Here is a 23,558-nt window from a genome sequence, read left to right as displayed (position 1 = left end):
CTGTGTTCCCGTATCGCGTTATGATCCCGTGCGTCGATTTCGTCTAGCTTGATGATCACTTGAAGCAGAGTCTCTGCAAAGTTGTCCAATTCGCTCTTGTCGCTCGTCACTTTAACTTTGTTTTTAATGGTTTCCATTTCGTCCATGATGTCGGTGATTTCTCTGAGAATACGAGTTACGTAGGTTTCGATTGTGGTGTCATCGTCCGAATCGTCTGAGTCGTCGTTGAGAGCGCCCAAAACGAACTCCCCTGCGTTTCTTTGGCCATTGTTTTCCGCCATAACTGACGTTTCGGGAATTTTGACACTCATAACGGTTCACGAGATATTTACATGGCGATATCCCAAAGTAAACTTTAATCTGATAAGGTTTTATCGCGCATTTAGTAGCGTGGAGTTGCGAAATGTGGTAGGTAAGATAAGTTTCTTGTGCGGGACATCAGATCTGAGACATGACTTCGGCAATAAATGACATGTACAAGAGACTGGAAGACTGTGTAGATAGTCTGGAGAAGGATGTAAGGAAAAGTTTGGATAACGTGACGGGGGAAAATTTTGACAAGACTGTGGCTGCCTTGGAAACGAGCAAGGATTTCCACTACCAGGAAATCCTGAGTCAGTTAAAACAGATCAAAGACCGGATTCAGGTCATCGCGGAGCACAACCGGAGTCTTCAGTTGCTACAAAAGAAGATCAATGGGACTAGAATTGACAGGAACTATATTAAAAGGCAAGTGGAGGTGTTTCAAAGGATGGGGATGGTGAACCGGCGGGAGCGCAAGCCGGTGAGACATCCAGAGACCTCGTCCATGAAGCTACTGGAATCATGGGAGAAGTTAATCGAAGAACAAGAAACGAATTCCAATCTGGGGAATTTTCTGTCGGTTCCGAAACGGACGAACTACGTCAGAAAAAACAAAAAAGTGATTTCGTCCACCGTGGACACTCTTTTGGAAAGTTCCAAAGCGAAAAGCCTCTCTTTGGACGTTTTGGTTGAAGAAAGTGTCAAAGGGAAAGATCTTCCAGTCCTGACGAAATGTATGTCTTCGGATTCGTTAGCTTTGAGAAAATTTAGGGATGCGGAAGCCGTCAATGAAGCGGTTATTGAAGTTCCAAGCGAGGAAAAATTTCGGGCGAAATCACAATCGTTCAGTTCGTCGTCGGACAAAAATACGAGCCACCAGAAGCTCCAAAGTATCACAAAAAGTGTGTCCTCGGATGCCCTAAATACCAAAACGACTGACAAAAATGAGATACCTGTCACCAAACAAGTGATTCCGAAGGTTGTAGTAGACACCCACGACAAATCTCCCGTTGATACCAAGCCTCGAATCGTCCAAGTCATTGTAAGTCTCCCCTTACCCCAATCTCTCTTTATCGCTCTATTTTCAGTACAAAAAAAACTCCAACGGTCGCACTCCAACCCCGAATCATTAGTCACCCGTTATCACTTATCGCAAACAAGCGATTATCTTTCAAGTGGGCCAAATCACCAATCGCAACAATCGACGAGAAAAAACATGACAATGCCACAAACACACATGCGTTTCTACAGAGAAGACATTTTCGACGTGTTATTAATAAGATAAGTTATCAGTGTGTTACGAAACGAGAACACTTTGTTTATAACGTGTACAACACAGCGTCCAATGGGTGTGGTGGGCTCAAAATCCCCGTTAGAAAGACGTAACACGGTGTTACGTCGAAGCCAGAGGAAGTCCATCCATGGGGTCAAGTCCAAGGCTGAGAAACTCGCCAAAGACATCCGCAAGTTCAAGGGCACTGAAGAGAACACCGACTACGTGGAGCTGAAAGCGCGGATCGAGACGGCAGAGCGCGAGTTGAGAACGCACTCGAAGGGCCTGCAGCCCCAAATCAGGAACATCTACGCGGAAGCGCTGAAGAAAACTGAGGATTGTTACAAGCTCCTGGAGGACAAGTTGAAGGAAAACCAAGACAAGGTGAAAGCAGTGCCATCGAAGAAAGGTGACAAGGAGGAGCACGACGACGACAACCAGGAGAAAGACGATGATGATGAAGTTTTCGTGGAGGAAGTGAACGAAGTGGAGCAAACCCCCGAAAGGAGAAAAACGGTTGAGTTGAAGGTGATTCAAGTGGAACAGATCGAGGCGAGTCCACAAACCAACAAGCGCCTCTCTGCTATGAAATTAGGAGTTCCGGTGTTACCGGGTACCATATTGGAGTCCATACACAGAAAGACAGAGGAGTCGAATTTACACAACGAAGAGAAAATTGCTGCCATACGTAAAGAAATCGAGGTTGTAGAGTCGGAGATTAGCCAGTTCGTGGGACGAAGGAACGGGATTCACTACAACAGGATCAAGCGACAATTGGAGAATTACTCCGCCGATTTGCACACGATTTCTACCAGTGATGAAGACATCCTCGAGCAGCTCAAGCTCTGCAATAACTACATAGGGAGTTGTGTGTCTTTCTTGGATGAGAAGGCGCTCGATGACGATGTGGATGGTGACGATGACGACGACTATGACGAAGTTCCGAGTAAGAGTAGTGATGTCGCGGTACCAGAGACCAACTTGTCGCCGAGGAGCATAAGAACGACCTATATTTAAGTTTGTTTTGTCTAGATTGTAGGGATAGATATTAGATGTGTCATGCTCAAATATGTTGTCACGCGACTTAGTCATTGGTGATTAAGGTTATGTAAGGATAAAGACAAATAAATTATTGTGAAATGCGAGTTGGGTTATTAATTGTTGGGGAAATTGGCGCAATATGTAGGTAAGGAACGGATTTGGGTGGTCATGGAGGCTTATCAGTGATGATACGGCGAATAATTAAAGTCATGATAAGACACACACTCTTCACATGTTCGTGGAAAGTTATTCGATCGATTTGGAATTGTAAGTAGTAAATCACAACAATAAAACTAACAAGTGTAATAATAATAATAATAATATATGATAAGTGTTTTCGTCGAAATTGTGTTGTGTACAACGCGACAAACAATAATACATATTTTAATTTTGTGTATTAGATGCAGAGATAGATAGATAAATGGGAACGATCTAGAACTTTTATCGGGCGTCGGAATTTGGTAAGGGCACGAGTAGGGGGCGTTCGACGATGGTTAATTACGTGTTTTTCCTAGAATATGAAAAAGTAGGTCTGTTAGCGATTCTATTAGGGGGATAATCTTCAAAACTTTTAGACAGATTCGGGTGAAAATCTATGACTCAATTTGTTTGTTTTCCTTTCCAAAAATTTGATGACGTCATTTTAACATTTTGCAAGTTAAATCTCGCTTTAAATGAAAAACGGGTTATCTATTTTTTTTATTTGAATTATTTTTGAAAAATATTTTTGGCGTTTTTATGGAAAATGTCCATTTTTCTTCAATTGTTTCGGAAAAATATAGCAAAAATTACCTCAGAAACGCAAATATAGGGAATATTTTCTGTATGATGACCTTGTTTAGTTCGAATACGAGTAGAATCTGTTTTTACTTTTTTGAAAAATTTTTGGATCATATTTTCTCATCTTTTCTAGACCCTTTGAAAAGATTTAGTAAAAGTAGCTTCAGATTTCAGATTCGTAATCCTCGAAAAATGCCCCATAAGCTCCTCCTTCTTTTGATTTGAACATGTAGTACCAATTTTTTGGGAAATTTTGGAAAATTAGCATTTGTTTTTTTTTTTTGATTTTTGAAAAATCATAGCAAAAATGACCTCAGAGTCGTAAATTTTATGAAAATATTTTCTGTAAGCTTATCGTTTTTTTTTATTCGAACAGAGCCCGTTCTAACATTGTTTATTTTGAAAAATGTTTCGATATTTTTTCATTGTTCTAGGTCAAGACATTTAGTAAAAATAACTTCATATTCGAAATTTGGGAAGAATTCCCGACAAAAGAGTAATTTTTTCCCTTTGAATAAAGCCTGTATATCATTTTTCTGAAAATTTGGGAAAATTATTTTTCGCATGGTTAAAGAAATATCACGAAGATTGTTTCAAATTCGTTATTAAATAATGGAAATTTTTCATAAGTTTGCATTTTTTACTTGAATGACGCTTATGATCTTAATTTTTTTTTGAAAATTTTGAAAAATGTTTTCAAGTGTTTCTCGGATCTTTGAAAACATAGACAAAACAAGACTTTATTTTGTAATCTACGAAAAAGTTTTTTCATTCTTTTTATTTGGATAGACAGTCGGACCCTTTCTTTTTTTGGGAAATTTTTGGAAAATGCTTTGCTTTTTTTTCTCGATTTTTTGAAAAACTATAACAAAAACGATTCCAGATTCGTAAATTTAGAAAATATTGTCTTAAGATTATCGTTTTTTTGGTCAAATAGAACCAGTTTTAACACTTTTTTGAAAAATTTTTGGATCATATTTGCTCATTTTTCTAGGCCATTTGAAGAGATTTAATAAACGTTGCTTCATATTTCAGATTGGTAATCCTCGAAAAATTCCCTAAAAGTTTCACTTTTTTTTTTCGTTTGAATAGATATAGTTTGAACATTTATTTTTGGAAAATTCTTGAGAAATGTTATTTTCGTGATTTTTGAAAAACCATAGCAAAAATAACTTCAGACCCGTAAATCTAGAAAATATTTTCTTTATTTAACATTTTTTATACAATAGAAATTTTTGATAAGTTTACATTTTTTCACTCGAATGACGCCCATAATGTTAATTTTTTTTTCAAATTTTTGAAAAATGTTTTTCATTGTTTCTCGGTTCTTTGAAGAAATTGACAAAACATGACTTTATTTTCGTACTATACGAAAAATTTGCTATAAGTTTCTCAGTTTTTTCATTTGGACAGACAGTCGGAACATTTTTTTTGCAAAATTTTTGAAAAATGTTTGTCTTTTTCCTTGATTTTTGAAAAACCATAGAAAAAATGACCTCAGATTCGTAAATCTAGGAAATATTTGTTTTATTCGAACAGAACCCGTTATAACACTTTTTTTGAAAAATTTTTGGATCACATTTTTGCATTTTTCTAGGTCATTTGAAGAAATTTATTAAAAATGAGTTCAAATTCGAAATCTGGGCTTCTGGGCACAATTCCCTACAGAAAAATACTTTTCTTCCTTTGAATATAGCCTATATATAATTTTTTAGAAAATTTGGGAAAATTATTTTTCCATTTTTTTTCTCTTGCTTAAAAAAATATAACAAAAATTGTTTCAAACTGGTAATTAGACAATGGAAATTTTTGATAAGTTTGCATTTTTTCACTTGAATGACCCCTATAGTGTTAATTTTTTTGGAAATTTTTGAAAAATGTTTTCCATTGTTTTCCAGTTTTTTTAAGAAATAGACGAAACATGACTTTATTTTCGCATTCTAAGAAATTCTTTTCACACAGTTGGAACATTTTTTTTTTGAAAAGTTTTGGAAAATATTTTCTTTCTTTTCTCGATTTTTTGAAAAACTATAAGAAAAAAGATTTCAGAATTGCAAATCTAGGAAATATTGTCTTTAAGATTATCCTTTCTTTTTTCGAATAGAATCCCTTTTAACATTTTTTTGAAAAATCTTTGGAACATATTTTCTCATTTTTTCTAGACAATTTGAAGAGATTTAATAAAAGTGACTTCATATTAATTCAGATTAATACTCGAAAAATACCCTATAAGCTTCCGTTTTTTTTTCATTTAAATAGATAGTCTGAACGTTTATTTTTGGAAAATTCTTCAAACATTTTTTTTCGACTTTTTTTAAAACTATAGCAAAAAAACTTCATAATCGTCAATCCAGGAAATATTGTCTTTAAAACTGTCGTTTTTTTGTTCGATAGAACCCGTTTTAACACTTTTTGAAAAATTTTTGGATCGTATTTTCCCATTTTTTTAGACCATTTGAAGACATTTAATAAAAGTAATTTCAGATTCGAAATCTGGGGAGAACTCTGGACACATCAGAAGTTTTCCCCAGTTGAATAAAACCTGTTATATCGTTTTTGGGAAAATTTGGGAAAACTATTTTCTCATTTTTTTTCGCTTGATTAAAGACATTGTTTCAAATTCGTAATTACACAATGGAAGTTTTTCTTTTTTTTTTTTCACTTGATGGATACATATTTTAATTTCTTTTGGATTTTTTTGTTATATTACTTTTGGGAAAATTTGAAAAAAAAATCTCATTTTCCTCCACTTGGTTAAAGAAATATGACAAAAAATGTTTCAAATTTGCAATTAGACGATGAAAATTCTCCATAAGTTTTCGTCCTTTCACTTGAATGATGCCCATTTTAATTTCTTTTTGCAAATTTTTTAAAAATATTTTTCACTTTTTCTTAGTTGATTGAAAAAATAGATAGCAAAGGACTTTTCATTGGTTAGATAGTCTGAAAATTATTTTTTTGAAAAAATGTTGGAAAATGTTTTTCCTTTTTTCCTGATTTTTCTAAAACCCATAGCAAAAATGACTTCAGCTTGGTACATTTACAAAATATCGTCTCTAAAATTATCGTTTGTTTTTTGTTCGAGTAGAATCTGTTTTAACACTTTTTAGAACGATCATATTTTCTCATTTTTCTAGGCCATTTAAGAAATTTAGTTAAAATGACTTAAAATTCATAATCTGGGAATAATTCTCTACAAGATTTTTCACTTTTCTATTTTCCCAATTTTTTAATTTTTTCGTTTGGTTAAAGAAAAATAGAAATCTTTGATAAGTTTTGCATTTTTTCACTTGAATGACGCCTATAATGTTAATTTTTTTTTTGGAAATTTTTGAAAAATATTTTCCTTTGTTTCCGGGTTTTTTGAAGAAATTATCAAAACATGACTTTATTTTCGTATTCTACGAAAAATTTGCTATAAGTTTCTCATTCTTTTCAATTGGATAAACAGTCGCCCCATTTTTTTTTGGAAAATTTTTGGAAAATGTTTTTCCATTTTTCTAGATTATTTAAAGAGATTTGGTAGATGTGACTTCAGATTCGAAATCTGAGGAGAACTTTCTACAAGTCAGTAGTTTTTTTCAGTTGAATAAAGTCTGTTATATCATTTTTGGGAAAATTTGGAAAAAATATTTTCTCATTTTGTTTTCGTTTGATTAAATAAATATAGCGAACATTGTTTCAAATTCATAATTCAGCAAAGGAAATTCTTCATAAGTCTTTTGTTTTTTCACTTGAGTTATGCCTGTTTTAGTTTATTTTGGATTTTTTTTGTTTTCCTTTTTTTCTCTATTTTTTTAAAGTATAGCAAAAACCACATCAGATTCGTCTATTGTTTGCAAGATTTCGTTCTTTCAGTTAAATGATGCCAATTTTAATCTCTTTTTGGATTTTTTTTATTTTTCATTTCTCTTTAGTTCTTTGAAGAAACAGAATTTTCGTAACCTACGAAATTTGCTTTAAGTTTGTCTCTATTTTCATTTAAATAGTCTGAATTTTTCTTTTGGAAAATGTATGGAAAGTGTTTTTCCTTTTTTCTAGATTTCTTGAAAAATCATAGCAAAAATGACTTCAACTTTGTAAATCTAAGAAATACTTCTCTAAGATTACCGTTTTTTTTTTGTACGAGTAGAATCTGTTTTAACACTCTTGAAAACTTTTTGGATCATATTTGCTCATTTTTCTAGCCCATTTGAAGAGACTTAGTAAAAGTGACTTCAGATTCGAAAGCTGGGGAGAATTTATTTACAAAACAATACTTTTTTCAGTTTGAATAAGGCCTGATATACAATTTTTGGGAAAATTTGGGAACATTCTTTTCCCATTGTTTTGTCATTTGATTAACGAAATGTGACAAAATTGTTTCAAATTCGTATTTAGAGATCAAAATTCTTTCTTTTCATATGGATAGACACTTTGAATAATTTTTTTTTGGAAAATTTTTGAAACATGTTTTCCTTTTCTCTCGATTTTTTCAAAAATTGTACCGAAAACCTTTTCAGATTCGTAAATTTAGAAAATATTGTCTGTTAACTTACGTTTTTTTGTTTGAATAGAATCCGTTTTAACATTTTTTTGAAAAAATTTTTGGATTATTTTCTAGATATTTAGTAAAAGTGATTTTAAGTTCGGATTCGTAATCTTCGAAAAATCCCTGTAAATTTTTGATAAATTTGCATTTTTTTTCACTTGAAAGACACCTATATTGTTAATTTTTTTTGGAAATTTTTGAAAAATATTTTCTATTGTTTCCCGGTTTTTTAAAGAAATAGACGAAACATGACCGTATTTTCGTATTCTAGGAAAAACCTGCTACAAGTTTTTCATTCTTTTCATTTGGACAGACAGTCGGAACATTTTTGTTTGGAAAATTTTTGAAAAATGTTTGTCTTTTTCCTCGATTTTTGAAAAACCATAGCAAAAATTCGTAAATCTAGGAAATATTTTGTGTAACCTTATCGTTTTTTTTTTTGTTCGAAACAGAACCCGTTTTAATACTTTTTTTGAAAAATTTTTGGATTATTTTTTGCATTTTTCTAGGTTATTTGAAGAGATTTAGTAAGAATGATTTCAGATTCGAAATCTGGGAGAATTCCTTACAAGAGAGCACTTTTCTCTCTTTGAAAATAGTTTATATATAATTTCTGAGAAAATTTGGGAAACTTATTTTTCCATTTTTTTCGCTTGGTTAAAGAAATATAACAAAAATTATTTCAAATTCGTATATAATTATACAATGGAATTTTTGAAAAGTTTACTTTTTTCCACTCGAATGAAGCCTATAATGTTAATTTTTTTTGGAAATTTTTTAAAAATATTTTCTATTGTTCCTTGGTTCTTTGAAGAAATAGACAAAACATGACTTTATTTTCGAACTTTACGAAAAATTTGCTATAAGTTTCTCATTCTTTTCATTTAGGCAGACAGTCGGAACATTTTTTTTTTTGAAAATTTTTGTAAAATATTTGTCTTTTTCCTTGATTTTTGAAAAACCATAGCAAAAATGACCCCAGATTTGTAAATCTAGGAAATATTTTCTGTAAGCTTATCGTTTTTTTTTTTTGTTCAGATAGAACCCGTTATAACACTTTTTTTTGAAAAATTGTTGGATCATATTTTTGCATTTTTCTAGGTCTAGAAATTTAATAAAAATGAGTTCAAATTCGAAATCTGGGAACAATTCCCTACAAAAAAGATACTTTTCTTCCTTCGAATATAGCCTGTGTATAATTTTTTAGAAAATTTGGGAAAATTATTTTTCTATTTTTTTTCTTTTGCTTAAAAAATATAACAAAAATTGATTCAAATTACTAATTAGACAACGGATATTTTTGATAAGTTTGCATTTTTTCACTCGACTGACGTCTATAATGTTATCTTTTTTGGAAATTTTTGAAAAATGTTTTCCATAGTTTCTCGGTTTTTTGAAGAAATAGACAAAACATGACTTTATTTTTTATTCTACGAAAAATTTGCTATACATTTCTCATACTTTTGATTTGGACAGATAGTTGGAACATTTTTTTCTTGGAAAATTTTTGGAAAATGTTTTCGTGTTTTTTCGATTTTCTGAAAAACTATAACAAAAGAGATTTCAGATTCGTAAATCTGGGAAATATTGTCTTTAAGATTATCCTTTTTTTTTGTTGGAATAGATAACGTTTTAACACTTTTTTGAAAAATTTTTGGATCATATTTTTCCATTATTAGACCATTTGAAGATATTTAGTAAAAGTGATTGCAGATTCGAAATCTGGGGGAACTCTCGACAAGTCAGTAGTTTTTTCCAGTTGAATAAAAAGCCTCTTATATCATTTTTGGGAAAAGTTGGGAAAACTGTTTTCTCATTTTTTTCCTTTATTAAAGACATAACGAGCATTGTTTCAAATTCGTAATTAGACAATATAAGTTTTTCTTGTTTTCACTTGATGATGATTTTAATTTCTTTTGGATTTTTTTGTTATATTATTTTTAGGAAAATTTGAAAACATTATTTTCTCATTTTCTTCCGCAATTGTTAAAGAAATATGAGAAACATTGTTTCAAATTTGTAATTAGACGATGAAAAATCTCCGCAAGTTTTCGTCTTTTCAGTTGAACGATGCCCATTTTAAAAATTCTTTTTCAAAATTTTTAAAAAACATTTTTCACTTTTTCTTAGTTCATTGAAAAAATAGGCAGTACAGGACTTCATTTTTGTAATCTACGAAAAATTTGCTGTAAGTTTGTCTCCGTTTTCATTGGTTAGGTAACCTGAAATTTTTTTTTGGAAAAATTTTGGAAAACGTTTTTCCTTTTTTCTAGATTTTCTAAAACCCATAGCAAAAATGACTTCAGCTTGGTAAATTTACGAAATATTGTCTCTAAAATGATCGCTTGTTTTTTGTTCGAGTAAGAAGCTGTTTTAACACTTGTTGGAAAAATGTTTGTATCATATTTTCTAATTTTTTAGTCCATTTAAGAAATTTAGTAAAAATCTCTTCAAATTCGAAATCTGGGGATAATTCGCTATAAGGTAGTAAATACTTTTCTCTTTTTGAAAAAGGCCTGTTATATTATTTTTAGGAAAATTTAGGAAAATCGTTTTCTCAATTTTTTCGCTTGGTTAAAGAAAAATTTTTGATAAATTTGCATTTTTTCACTTGAATGATTCCTATATTTTTTTTTTGGAAATTTTTCGAACATGTTTTCCATTGTTTCTCGGTTTTTTGAAGATATAGACAAAAAATAACTTTATTTTCGTAATCTACGAAAAATCTGCTTAAATAAAAAAAATTTCTCATTCTTTTCATTTAGATACAGTCGGACCATTTGTTTTTTTGTTAATTTTGGAAAATGTTTTTCCATTTTTCTAGATTATTTAAACAGATTTGGAAGATGTGACTTCAGATTCGAAATCTGAGGAGAACTCTCTAGAAGTCAGTAGTTTTTTTCAGTTGAATAAAGTCTATTATATCATTTTTGGGAAAATTTCGAAAAATTATTTTCTCATTTTTTTTCGTTTGATTGAAAAAATATAGCGAATATTGTTTCAAACTCATAATTCGACAATGGAAATTCTTCATAAGTCTTTTATTTTTTCACTTGAATCATGCCTGTTTTAGTTTATTTTGAAATTTTTTTTTGTGTTCCTTTTTTCTATACTTTTTTTTTTAAATTAGAAAAATTTACTAAAAGTTATTTTCAGCTCTGAACTTTTTTTGGAAAATTTTTGGTAAAACTATAGCGATTATTTTTTTTTGTTCGAACTGGTTTTGACTTTTTTTTATTTTGAAAAATGTTTCGATAATATTTTCTATTTTCTAGGTCATTCTATAGATATTTAGTAAAAGTAACTGAGAAGAATTCTCTACAAGATAGTACTTTTCTCCAGTTAAATAAACCCTGTTATATGAATTTTGGGAAAATTTGGGGAAATTATTTTCCTATTTTTTTTTCGCTTGGTTAAAGAAAAATAACAAAAATTGTTTCAAATTCGTAATTGGACAACGGAAATTCTTCTTTAGTTTGTAATTTTTTCACTCTTTCAACTAACTTATTTTTTGAAATTTTTGAAAAATGTTTTCCGTTGTTTCTCGGTTGTTTCAAAAAATAGACAATAATGACTTCATTTTCGCAATCCACGAAAAGTTTGCTGTAATTTTGTCTTTCTTTCCAATTGGATTTGGATTGCTTTTGGAAAATATTAGAACATTTTTCTGTAAAATCTCTGAAGCTTGGAAATCTCTTTTTTCGTGGAATATTAGTCTTGAATTTAAGAGTCACTTAAAAAAAAATGCAGTTTTGGTGAAACATAAAAAAGAAGCAAATTATTTTTGAACTTTGTTTTCCAAAAAATTGTTGTTAAAATATTTTTTATTTTCTTGTATTATTTTATTATTATTTTTAAAAATAGGTTGCAGTCATTTTACTGGACTATTAATTGAGATGCACTTAAAACGTTCTAATTTAAAAATATAATTCACTAGAAAAATTCCCTCGTCATTGTGACTGAAATTTCTCCGAACCTCTATTCCGAGCCTATTAATAACAAAGTTGACCCCGACACCATCAAATCAGCAACACCCATGCGTTGTCGCACATCAGCTTCGGGAGCTCATTCAAGGAAATTCCCACAATTTAATCCTAACAACACTCTAATCACTCCGATTTTTTACAATTTTATTACCACTGACTCACACAATTCTTAAAACCTACCAACCCAAAGTCAACAGTTCCCCTAATCCGTTTTTAATACCTCCCAATTTTATTTTTCCGCATGACCGCTCGCGCTCGCACTGCTGTCACGGCAGCGTCCAAACAATTGATTTTAATTGCAATTACAAAACCTACTGTAGCAGAAAATAGCAATACAGTAAAAAATCACTCCGATCACCCCGCACAGCCGCGGCCCGCGCTTCCACCCCTGCGGAACGCCGCACTTCTAACATTCCTCCTAATTACGTTAACACTCCAAACACAACACGTGTTTGTACAGTACGTAACAGCCAAGGTTGTTTCCAATTAGACACATCGTGAATCAAATCGTACGATAGTATCAAGAATGACACCCATCTGGTCGCAGATTGCGAACATGATCTCTTCCGAGTCGAAAGATTTGCCTCTGGAATGCCACGCGATAAGGGGATTAGTTGTGTGAATCGTTCTGTCGTTATCATGTTATCTTTACTATCAGTGATAACGGGTTACAATTATTTTCACTTTTGTTTGAGGTTAACTGGATGTCGCAGCGGTCGGTGAAGCTTGTGATGGTGTGTGGATTGAAGTTAAAATAGTTCCAAAGAAAGAGGTGAGAGTGCATTTTAATTAGTCATAATCGTGTGTCGTCGGGTGTCAAAGTCCAAGGTTGCGTGCTATTGTGCATGTTTACGCCCTTACCCAGTAACCTGCTTAGATAAGAAATCCGTGTTGTTGATCAATTTCTTGTGTTTATCACAACCTTGTAAACACGGTGTGTTAATTAGGTAAAAATGGGCCAGCAAGAGTCCAAACATAAACTTGACCAGGTGACACAGTCGTTGAATAGAATCCGAAAAGACGTCCGAGTTGGAAAAATCACAGCCAACGATGTCGAAAGAATCCAGCTACTTTTGCAGAAATACTCCAGAGATATAGAAGGTAGCAGGAACGTCCGCGCTAGCAGCGTGTACACGGTAGAGCAACTAATCGAAATCACCTCCAAAGAACTAGATGCTCTGAAACAAGAAGTCAATCTAGATCTAGCTGCCGTCCCCACCAACTCGTTCAGTCGCGCGTCGTCGAAAAAATACTGTGAGTACTCACGCATAAACTAACCAAACCTCACCCATCACTTCCAGCCAAAGACAAACGCAAGTCAGTCAGGTCCATCACCGATGCCGTCCAAGACATCAGACGCCAGATCCGGAACGGCAAAATTCAACCCGAGGAGTACGAGCGCTTGCAACAAGACCTCGTCAACTACTCGCAACTCCTCGCCCAAAAATCCAAAAAGAGCGACAACGACGCCGCCCAAAAACTCATTTCGTCAGTCACCCAGGAACTCCTAACCAAGTTTGAGGAGGACTCAAAGTCAGAAGCGGGCTCCCTTCGTCGACCCAACTCCTCCCTAAAACGCGCGTCTCTCTCCGAAAAACGACAATCCCTAACCGAGAAACGCACCTCCTGGAAAGAAGAACCGAAGAAAGAAGCGCCGAAAATAACCACCAAAGACAGCAAGAGCACCCTCGACGATATAGAAAAGAAACTCGAGACGTTGAAGACCGAAGTCAAGGTAGCTCAAACGAACAGAGACAAAAGTCGCCTGCACTTTTTGTCAAAGTCGATTCAAACCCTAATGACCGACCTCCAAATGGTCAACGTCAACAACCAGATACTCAACGAAGAACGCAAAGAACTCTTGGAGAAGAATTTGCAGAAGGCGTTCCAACAAATCGACAAAATCAAGAGGCAGTTGACGGAAGAAAGCGACCTCAAGTATCTCGCGGAGCTCCACCAGAAGGAAATGCGGGAGAAGTGTGTCCAGGACTTGGACGAAATCCACAAGGGGTTGTTGACGATCGGGAAAAACCTGAACCAGAAGAACTTCAACACGGAGAAGGAAACCTTCAACGGGTACAAGAACAAACTGAACTCGATTGAAGAAATGGATCAAGAAATAGGGTTGAAGAAGGCGGAGGTGTCTGACGTTTTGTTGAACGTGGAGAACGCTTTCACGCGGGTGGAAATGGAAGAACGGTTGAACCAAGCCGAGTGGAGGCACTTTCAGTACAAAATCGACCTGAAACAGTTCACTGAGACCATGCAAAGCGACACCTACAAGAAACATCGACAATACCTAACCCAACTCAGGGAATACGTCGGTAAGGTTTTGGAAATCAACACCAAAATCGACGAGAAGAAAAAATACGTTTTGTACAACATTGACAATAATATAGTGGCTTTGGATCAGAAAGCCAAAGACAATGAAGAGAAACCGAAGCAAGTGGTTTTGCGAAAGACAAACCCAAGTGATTTGGTGGCGGCTGCGAATGGTCTTCCAGACACTTATTCTTCAGACGAACTAAAAGACGTGGTTCCTCTTTTGACACAAGTCAAAGCGATCATTGACCACAAATTGACTCTATGTCAAACCAAAACCACCACTGACAAATTAGTACCCCAAAATCCAAGTCAAGTCAAGAGGGACGATCCAGACATTCTTTTAGTCACAGTCAAGGAAACAAGTCTTCAACCTGTATTCAATTCAGTGCCTCCAGTGCACACCCAAATCGACAACATCCAAAAAGAAGTGGAAACCCTCCAAGTCCTCATCGAAAACTCAAGGTACACCAAGGAGACCCAGCTTTACAAAGACCTGAAAAACAAACTCGAGAGCTACCGAAGCGAAGTTGACGCTCTATCCCGTGACGACGATGGGGCTAAATCGGGCGAAAACCTCGTCAAATACATCGACAACGTCTTGCTCCTTCTAGACAACAACATGTCAAGCCGCAAAAGTACTACAGAAGATATTCTAATAGATATCATGTCTGTGAGTACTCGAGTCAACGATTTGGGGAACAAAATCCAAAACTTTAGTCGCACGATCCAGGACTACGACACAATCAAGAACAGTCTTGTCGACAATAAAAACTACTTGAAAAATCTTCAAATAACGTCGAATCGTGGCAACCTTGCCAAGTCCAGAGATGATATAGTCCAACAAATCGACCGCTATTTGGCGAATTTGGAAGATATGAAGAAGAACGACAACGCTTCGGGTTCCGAGGAAGAAAAAATCTTCAACAAAGACTTGCGAAAGTTGAAGGAAAAAGTTTCGCGGTATAGTGGTACCTACAAGAACGTGTTGTACAAGACGATTGAGAACGACTTGGACAAGTATTTCAACAAAGCGGATAAGGTATTCAAGGACGGTCACGTAGCTTTCAAGGTTAAGCAAGACATAGAGAACACCAAGATGATTTTGGAGCAAAAATCAACCAAAGACCAACAGTACGACAAAGTCAAACGCGACGTCAGACAATCCGGGAGTAAGGAACTAACGGAAATTAGACAAAACGTGGAAAGTGTCAAAGAAACACTCAGTCAGAACGAACCAATAAGCAAAGAAGAACTAGATAAGCTTGACGCGAGATTGACGTTGTCGATTTTGGCACTAGACAACATCAGAGATGACCATTCTAGTGAAGCCAAAGACCGACTATACAACGACATACATTTATATTTTCAGAAAATCCAAGAACAGAAGTTATTGACTAGAGCCAGCCCCCACGTTGTCGAAAAAGCGCAGCCAAAACACCACGACGACTCCCAAACCATGGCGATGACAATAGCCAAAATCGCCCACGAACTAGAAGAAATCAAGCCCGAAATTTTGAGTTTCGTGGGGACTGAAACCAGTCCGAATTTTCTCCATATTGACGAAATCCTGGTCAGAGGAACTCTGAAACTGGACGAAATGAACGTCGACCAGACCCACGAGTTGTACAACCAGAAGGCTAAACTGATGCGAGATATACACAAGTACAGCGACATTCTCGACGACAGGATCATGAAGACGGAGGAAATCGAGAAACTGGAGAAGGAAGTGAAGATCATGTTGATCAAAATCGATTCTTTCAATGGGTATTTTGGCGACTCCGAGTATACGTATCTGGACGAAGAAATAATTAAATTGAAAGTGAGTTTGGGTAAGCTTCAAGTCAACAATGAGTTGGTTTTGAGGAAAGAAGCTTGCATTAGAGAAGTCGATAGTTGTATGAGGAAATTGAACGAAGCAGCTAAAAGCCGCAATAATGTTTTGACAGGAACCTTAGTCTAGATACTATTGTCTATTTATTAGAGTAAAATGTGTTCATAATGTACGTGCCATTAATAATAAAATTTATTCAACCAGGCTGCTTTTATCGCCGATCTTATTCAAATGGATATGAAATTAGAAGTGTTTAACAATATTAACGACGCGGTTGCGAACTTTGGCCATTATTCTCCGGGGGAATTCGCAGGAGACATGATGGGACTTTCGATATGGTAATGGTCGTAGTAAAACTTCATAATCAATGTTGAAGGGAGAATTTAAGTTAGAAAAAGTCACACGAGGGACTGTCATAAAATAAAAAGAATTTTTTTACAGGGGTTGAATAAAGTCGGTTAATAAATTAATTAAAACGTGCTTACGCAAAAAAATGAAACGTGGTGGTTCCAGGAACTGCGGTAATTTATTGACTGGACGGTGTACCAGCGAAGCGTGGAATTGGAGAAAATGAAAAATCATAGCTTTTGAAAGCTTCTATTGTGCGCTGAAACCCACTGGACGTATTTGAAATCGTAAACCAATATTTACTATTGATTATGCGTGGTATGTTGCAATGAAGAGGATTTATTAAGGACACTTTGTGTAATTAAGAGTTAAGAGCGTTTGTGTGTCAGCGGTTAAAAGAGTAGTGGACGCTGATGCTGGGTGTGCTGCTCGACCACATAACTGTCCGTGATTATATTTTCATTAAAGAACAAAAAAAAGCTCTTTGATTAAAATTTACTCATTTTTCTTGTTCGCAAGTTGTATAATACTGACAGAGGTTGCTGAGTAGTTGGGAACACTGATCACAAGAAGCGGCAAAAAATTAGGTTTTGTAGTACGGACCAGAAAAGAGGTAAGTGGTACAATCTCCAACAATGTTCAATTAAACCTGACTAACATGAGGTACAACAGAATTCCGTTAATTGCGGCAAGGTGTTGTAAAACTGTACCAATTACGCCATCTGATATATTTTGGTTTCTCTTTTACAAAATTTTGCCAAAATTAAAAGATTTGTATTATAATTTTTATTGTGGTAAAATTTTGTTGTTGTTTTACCTTAAGAACAAAAAACTGAAAACAAGTTTAAAATGGTAAATTTTATCCCCAACACTTCTCTACAAATTTACCCTTAACCCCGCCCACCCGCCCCTTTTTCAATTGTGACAACTCTTTTTATTCGTCGTAAGTCCAGGGGCGGAGCTTAATTGCAAAATCCTTGTTTCTCTGCAAGAAACTACCATGTGAACCATGTTTTAACGATCATGTTATTGAAAGAAAACTATAAATTAAAAAAAAAAAGTCAAAAATTAAGCCCCGCCCACCCACTTTAATCGCAAATGTAAAATAGATGTTTTCGAAAACAAAAAATTACCATTTTAACCGTTTTAAACATCTTGGTGAAAAGATCACTACATATGTCTAGAAAAAAGGTAAAATTTAAATCCCGCCTTCCCACCGCCATCTCAGTTGCAATATGAGCCCGGGGGCGGAGTTTAATTGCAAGGTCCTTATATCTCTGCAACGATTTTGTAATTAAGCTCCGCCCACCTTGGCCCACGATGAATAAAGAAAAATCGTTACAAATAAGATAGGGTGGGGGGCGGGGTTTGTATTTTGCATTTTTTTCTTAATATACATAGTCTTCCCTTCACAAGAAATGGTAAATTTTATCCCCCGCAGTTTTCTACAGGTTTACTCTTTTAAACATAAATGAGAAAATTCGAAAAATCGAAAAGTCAGGGATGCTAACAATTAAAAAATTGAAAATTCGAAAAATTAAAAAATCGAAAATTTGAAACGTCGGAAAATTGAGAAATCGAGAAATAAAAAATTTGGAAAATCGAGAAATTGAAGAATACTTCAAAACTCCAAAAACTGAAATCGAAAAATCGTTTTGTTTGTAGCTCTTTTTTTATCGCATTTTTTGTAGTCATTTTTGTCGTATTTTGCCTGCCTTTTTTGTCACTTTTATTGGCTTTTATCATCTTTTTTGTCGCGTTTTTAACCCCTTTTTTTATCGTCATTTTGCTTTTAGTCGCTCTTTTTTCTGGATCTCTTTACCGTTTTTTTATTACGTTTTTTAATCCCCGTTTTTTTACTGACTTTCTGTTTTATTTTTTTTTTGGACTTTTTTTGACGTTTTTTAACGTCTTTTTTGTAGTTTCTTTTTTAGTCCCATTTTTTGAGTGTTTCTGTCATCCTTTTTTGAAGGGCTTATTTTTTGTCATATTTTGTCATCTTTTCTTGTGTTGCTTTTTTTGTCACCTTTTTTAAATTCTTTTTTTTTTGCCCATTTTTGTGTTTTTTGGCCTTTTTTAATAATCCTTTTTTGTCACTTTTTTTCATACCCATTGTTGCGTTTTCGATGGTGTTTTTCGTGAACTTTTATCGCCGTTTTTGTATAGTTTTTTCGTCCCTTTTTTTGTGTTTTTTTTGCCTTTTCATTTCTTTCGCCTTTTTTTATCGCGTTTTGTTTTTACCCTCTTTGTCATCCTTTTCTGTCATTTTTTTAAAGCTTTTTTTGTGGTTATTTTTTGTAGCATTTTTTGTCTGCCTTTTCTTTTCGATGCCCGTTTTTGTCGTTTTTATTGTTTTTTATAGTGTTTATCGCGTTTTTAACCCCTTTTTATCGTCTTTTTACTTTTAGTCGCTTTTTAGTTTTTTTTCTGTGTACTTTTTTATCCACTTCTTATTTTGTCATTGTTTTTGTTTTCTTTATTGTGCCTCGTTTTACTTGCTTTTTGTGTACTTTCTTTTGCAGCTTGTCTTTTTTGTGTTTTCCCCTTTTGTTTGGTTGCTTTTTTATGTCCCATCTTTTTACGTCCTAAAACGATTTTTTTCGTCTTTTTTCGTCATATTTTTTAACGCTTTGTTTCACTTTTTTTTAAGGATTTTTGTTTGCATTTTTTTGAGTCGATTTTTTTGGTCGTACTTTTGTGGACTTTTTTGCCCTTTTTTTTTCTCACGTTTTTCAGCCCTTTTTTTTGTCGTCATTCTTTTGACGTTTTTTCATTTTTCTCGTTTTTTATAACGTTTCTGTTTCCTTTTTTTGGACTCCTTTGTTGTTTTTTTTCGTCTTTTTTCATCGTTTCTTTCTTAGACCCATTTTTTTTTAGGCTTCTTGTTCAACTTTTGGCACTCCTTTTTTGTCGTCTTTTTGTTTTTAGTCATTTTTTTTATTTTTTGTTTTTTATGCACTTTTTTTAACGCGTTTTATTTTTTCATTTGTTTTGTTGTTTCTACGTTTTTTTTTATATTTTTTTTTCGCATTTCCCTGTTTTGTTTCTTTCTTTTGTGTCGCGTTTTGTTTCGCTTTTTTTTATTACATTTTTTTTTACTTTTTTTATTGGATTTTAACCCTTTTGTTGTTTTTAATCGTTTTTATGACTTTTATCATCGTTTCTTGTGCATCTTCTTTTCATCACTTTTTTTGCTGGATTTTAATTTTATTGTTATATCGTTTGTTTTTATCGTATTTTTTACATTTCCACTACCCTTTTTGTTGATTTTTTATCGCTTTATTTTTAGCGATTTTTTTTAACTTTGTGATCGTCTTTTTTTCATTCTTTGTTTTTAAGTCTTTTTATGTGGATATTTTAAATAACTTTGTATTGCTTTGTTGTCTCCTTTTTTTTTAATCGAGGGGCGCGGGAGGCTCTATCTATATAACTTTAAACCAATTTTTATTTTACTCTGTATACAATGTCTCAGAAAAAAATGACGAATAAAACGATGTATTTTCTATATTAAATCAAAAACAACTTTACTGATCATCACAAAATTAAATTTTATAATTTAAAATACTGAGCTTACTTGATTGCTTCAGAAGTGAGTAAAAGTGTGAAAAGAAAACTATGCACACATACTAAAAGAATGGATAATACAAACCCCGCCTTTCTCACTTGTGACAACTGTTTTTATTCGTCGTGAGCCGAGAGGAGGAGCTTAATTACAAAATCCTTGTTTTTCCACAAGAAACTACCATGTTAACGATGTTTTTAAGTATCATCTTGTTGAAAAATCTATATAATTCAAGAAAAAAGAAGTCAAAAATTAAGCCCCACCCACCCACCCTATTCTCAAATGTGATGAATTTTTCATTCGTTGTAAGAGCGAGGGCGGAGCTTAATTGTAAAATAGATGTTTCCCCAAACAAAAATTTACCATTGTAAACGTTTTAAATGTCTTGGCGTGAAAATATCATCACATATCTGGAAAAAAGGCAAAATGTAGCCTCGCCTTCCCTCCGTCATCTCAGTTGTAATGATGTTAATCTTTATGAGCCTGGGGGCGGAGTTTAATTCCAAGATCCTTATATTTTTCTACAAGAACTTATCGTCTAAAACATGTTTTCAAGTATCGTGTTGAATAAACCTGTATATATTTGGAAAACAAAGCAAATAGTAGGCTCCACCCACCCACCCTTATCTCAGTTGTGATTAATTTTTCACCAAAACATGTTTTGAGTGTTATCGCATTGTTCAAAAAAGATCATTTTGAGAAAAAGGAGATTGTGTAACCCTCTCTCCCCTAATAGGTATGTCAACAATAACAAAAGATATTTCACTTGGTAATTTTTTGCCGAAAAACAAATGTTTTGCAATTAAGCTCCGCCCACATTGGCTCAGGATGGACAAAGAAAAATCGTAAGAAATGAGATAGGGTGGGTGGGCGGGGTTTGTATTTTTCATTTTTTTCTTAATATACATAATCTTCCCTTTACAATAAAAATCTGAAAACATGTTTAAATTGGTACATTTTATCCCCCACACTTCTCTACAAATTTACCCTTTTAAACATGTTTTCAATTTATTATTGTGAAAAGAAAACTATGTACACATATTAAAAAAACAAACTATAATGCAAAGCCCGCCCACCCACCCCTTTCTCAAACGTGGCAACTGTTTTTATTCGTCGTGAGCCCAGAGTTTCTCGACAAGAAACTACCATGTGAACCATGTTTGTAAGTATCATGTTGTTGAAAGAAAACTAGATATTTCAAGAAAAAAGAAGGTGGGCGGGGCTTAATTTTTATTAAGCCCCGCCCACCCACACCAATCTCAAATGTGACGAATTTTTCATTCGTTCGTCAGACCGAGGGGCGGAGCTTGGATGTAAAATAGATGTTTCCGAAAACAAAAATTTACGATTTTAAACGTCTTAAATATCTTGGCGTGAAAAGACCGTTACATATGTCTAGAAAAAACGCAAAATTTAAGCCCAGCCTTCCAAAGATTTTGTAGTTAAGCTCCGCCCACCTTGACTCACGATGAACAAAGAAAATCGTTACAAATGAGATAGGGTGGGTGGGCGGGATTTGTGTTTTGATTTTTTTTTCTTAATATACATAGCCTTTCCTTCATAACAAAAACTGAAAACGTGTTTAAAATGGTAAATTTTATCTCCCACATTTCTCTACACATTTACCCTTTTAAACATGTTTTCAATTTATTGTTGTGAAAAGAAAACTATGTACACATATTAAAAAAAAGAAAAACCATAATAGAAACCCCCTCCCTCACCCACCCTTTTCTCAATTGTGACAACTGTTTTTATTCGTCGTGAGCCGAGAGGCGGAGCTTAAATGCAAAATCCTAGTTTCTCTACAAGAAACTACCATGTGAACCATGTTTTTAAGTATCATGTTATTCATTGAAAGAAAACCACATATTAAAAAAAAAGAAGTCAAAAATTAAGCCCCGCCCAGCCACCCTAATCTCAAATGTAATGAATTTTTTATTCGTTGTCAAACTGAGGGGTGGAGCTTAGTTGTAAAATAGATGTTTCTCAAAACAAAAATTTACCGTTTTAAGACCCGATTTATAGAAACCGATGTTAAAGCATGGCCGACTAGTATAAAGATTATGGCCTGTCCAAGAGGTACGATACGTGTTGCCATCTATTAATAATTACACTTAATAATTTAGCAAAATTTTAATTTGACTTGACATTATGGGACTTCAAAACGTGTAATGGTGGTTTGTTTCGGTATGAATGCCTTTGTGCCTTTCAAAAGGTGTTAATAATTCTTTTGTCGTTTTTGAATTATTAATAGATGGCAGCACGTAATGTACCTTTGACATTCCTTTGGACAGGCCATAATCTTTATACTAGTCGGCCATGGTTAAAGTTAATTCCCGATTAACTTTTAATTGAGGTCCGTTGCTAAGTAACGTACATGTTCTAACCAATCACGGACTCATATTCCACATTTTAATCCTCTGTTAAATTAATCGAGGATTAAATATTTAATTCGCCTTTCTATAAACCGGCCCTAAACGTCTTAAATATATTGGCGTGTAAAGATCATTACATATGTTCAGAAAAAAGGCAAAATTTAAGCCCAGCCTTCCAAAGATGTTGCAGTTAAGCTCCGCCCACCTTGTCTCACGATGAACAAAGTAAATCGTTACAAATGAGATAGGGTGGGTGGGCGGGATTTGTGTTTTGATTTTTTTTTCTTATTATACATACTCTTTCCTTCATAACAAAAAACTAAAAATATGTTTAAAATAGTACATTTTATCCCCCACACTTCTCTACACATTTACCCTTTTAAACATGTTTTCAATTAATTGTTGTGAAAGAAAACTATGTACACATAATAAAAACAGAAAGCATAATACAAATTTTTGAAAATTTTTCTTTGATAGAGTTTTCAGTCTTGTCGGATTATTCTCAATTTGACAGTTTGATTTGAAAATGCAGCAATCAAAGACAAACTGTCAAAAATCCATGGTTATTTTTGATTGTGTTTTTTATTGCTCTCCCGGTATAATAGCGAGTCCAACGACCCTTAGAATTCATGATTTATACCTAATTATTGGTTTGTTATAAAACGTTAAATTGCGGCAAAATTATTGAAGTGACGTCATCAAATTTTTGGCGAGGATGAATAGACGAATTTTGGTTGGTGTCTCACCATATACATATGAAGATGTTAGTTTACACTTACAATTCCACAATAATCTGTTCCGTACTGTAAAAATGACTTGTCTAATAGAATCGTCAACAGACGGACAGCCAGACAGACAGACAGACGGACAAACCGACGACATACAGCGGAAATAGGAAGCGAATATCCGTGGTTGTTTTTGATCGCGTTTTTTATTGCTCTCTCGGTGCATTTTCGTATTCATCGAACTGTGAACGTAAAATTCACTAAATTGCGCATTCCCTAAAATAACCCAACTGTAATGCTTCATTAGCTTACGCACGAAAAATAAAAACCCAAGAATTTCGGAATACTTGCCAAACTATCCGTAATAAAACAGGCAAACGAGCAATACAATACCGACTATAACATCGCTCTAGCAAACTCGTTAAAATCCACTAAAACCAAAGAAAAACTTCCCAACTTCCCCAAACTCACCCTCATC

The 23,558-nt window shown here is 33.9% G+C and overlaps 3 protein-coding genes across 3 annotated transcripts in view; 2 read left to right on the top strand and 1 right to left on the bottom strand.

The window, feature by feature from the left end:
- Positions 1–23,558, bottom strand: part of LOC135131751 (uncharacterized) — a 230,190-nt gene that overhangs the window by 44,415 nt on the left and 162,217 nt on the right. The gene's annotated exons all lie outside the window — the stretch shown is intronic.
- Positions 452–1,483, top strand: LOC135133151 (uncharacterized). Its single transcript, XM_064061437.1, has 2 exons — positions 452–1,345; positions 1,392–1,483. The coding sequence occupies exons 1-2, from the start codon at positions 452–454 to the stop codon at positions 1,434–1,436; spliced, it is 939 nt and encodes a 312-aa protein (XP_063917507.1). The 3' UTR covers positions 1,437–1,483.
- LOC135133149 (repetitive organellar protein-like) lies at positions 2,866–16,274 on the top strand. The gene is made up of 4 exons (XM_064061434.1): positions 2,866–2,884; positions 12,610–12,686; positions 12,862–13,168; positions 13,216–16,274. Exons 3-4 carry the CDS (start codon positions 12,868–12,870, stop codon positions 16,197–16,199), a joined length of 3,285 nt encoding a protein of 1,094 aa, XP_063917504.1. The 5' UTR covers positions 2,866–2,884; positions 12,610–12,686; positions 12,862–12,867; the 3' UTR covers positions 16,200–16,274.

The sequence above is a fragment of the Zophobas morio genome, unplaced genomic scaffold, assembly GCF_036711695.1.
Source record: "Zophobas morio isolate AGI-343-1 ecotype UQ-CSIRO unplaced genomic scaffold, CSIRO_AGI_Zmor_V1 ptg000021l, whole genome shotgun sequence".
Classification (NCBI taxonomy): Eukaryota; Metazoa; Arthropoda; class Insecta; order Coleoptera; family Tenebrionidae; genus Zophobas; species Zophobas morio.
This window is presented reverse-complemented; position numbering and strand designations above follow the sequence as displayed.

Coding starts and splice junctions, on each gene's coding strand:
- LOC135133151 (XM_064061437.1), top strand. CDS start 452: ATGACTTCGGCAATAAATGACATGTACAAGAGACTGGAAGACTGTGTA. Junction 1,346..1,391: donor CTCGAATCGTCCAAGTCATT/GTAAGTCTCCCC, acceptor CTCTATTTTCAG/TACAAAAAAAACTCCAACGG.
- LOC135133149 (XM_064061434.1), top strand. CDS start 12,868: ATGGGCCAGCAAGAGTCCAAACATAAACTTGACCAGGTGACACAGTCG. Junction 13,169..13,215: donor CGCGTCGTCGAAAAAATACT/GTGAGTACTCAC, acceptor CATCACTTCCAG/CCAAAGACAAACGCAAGTCA.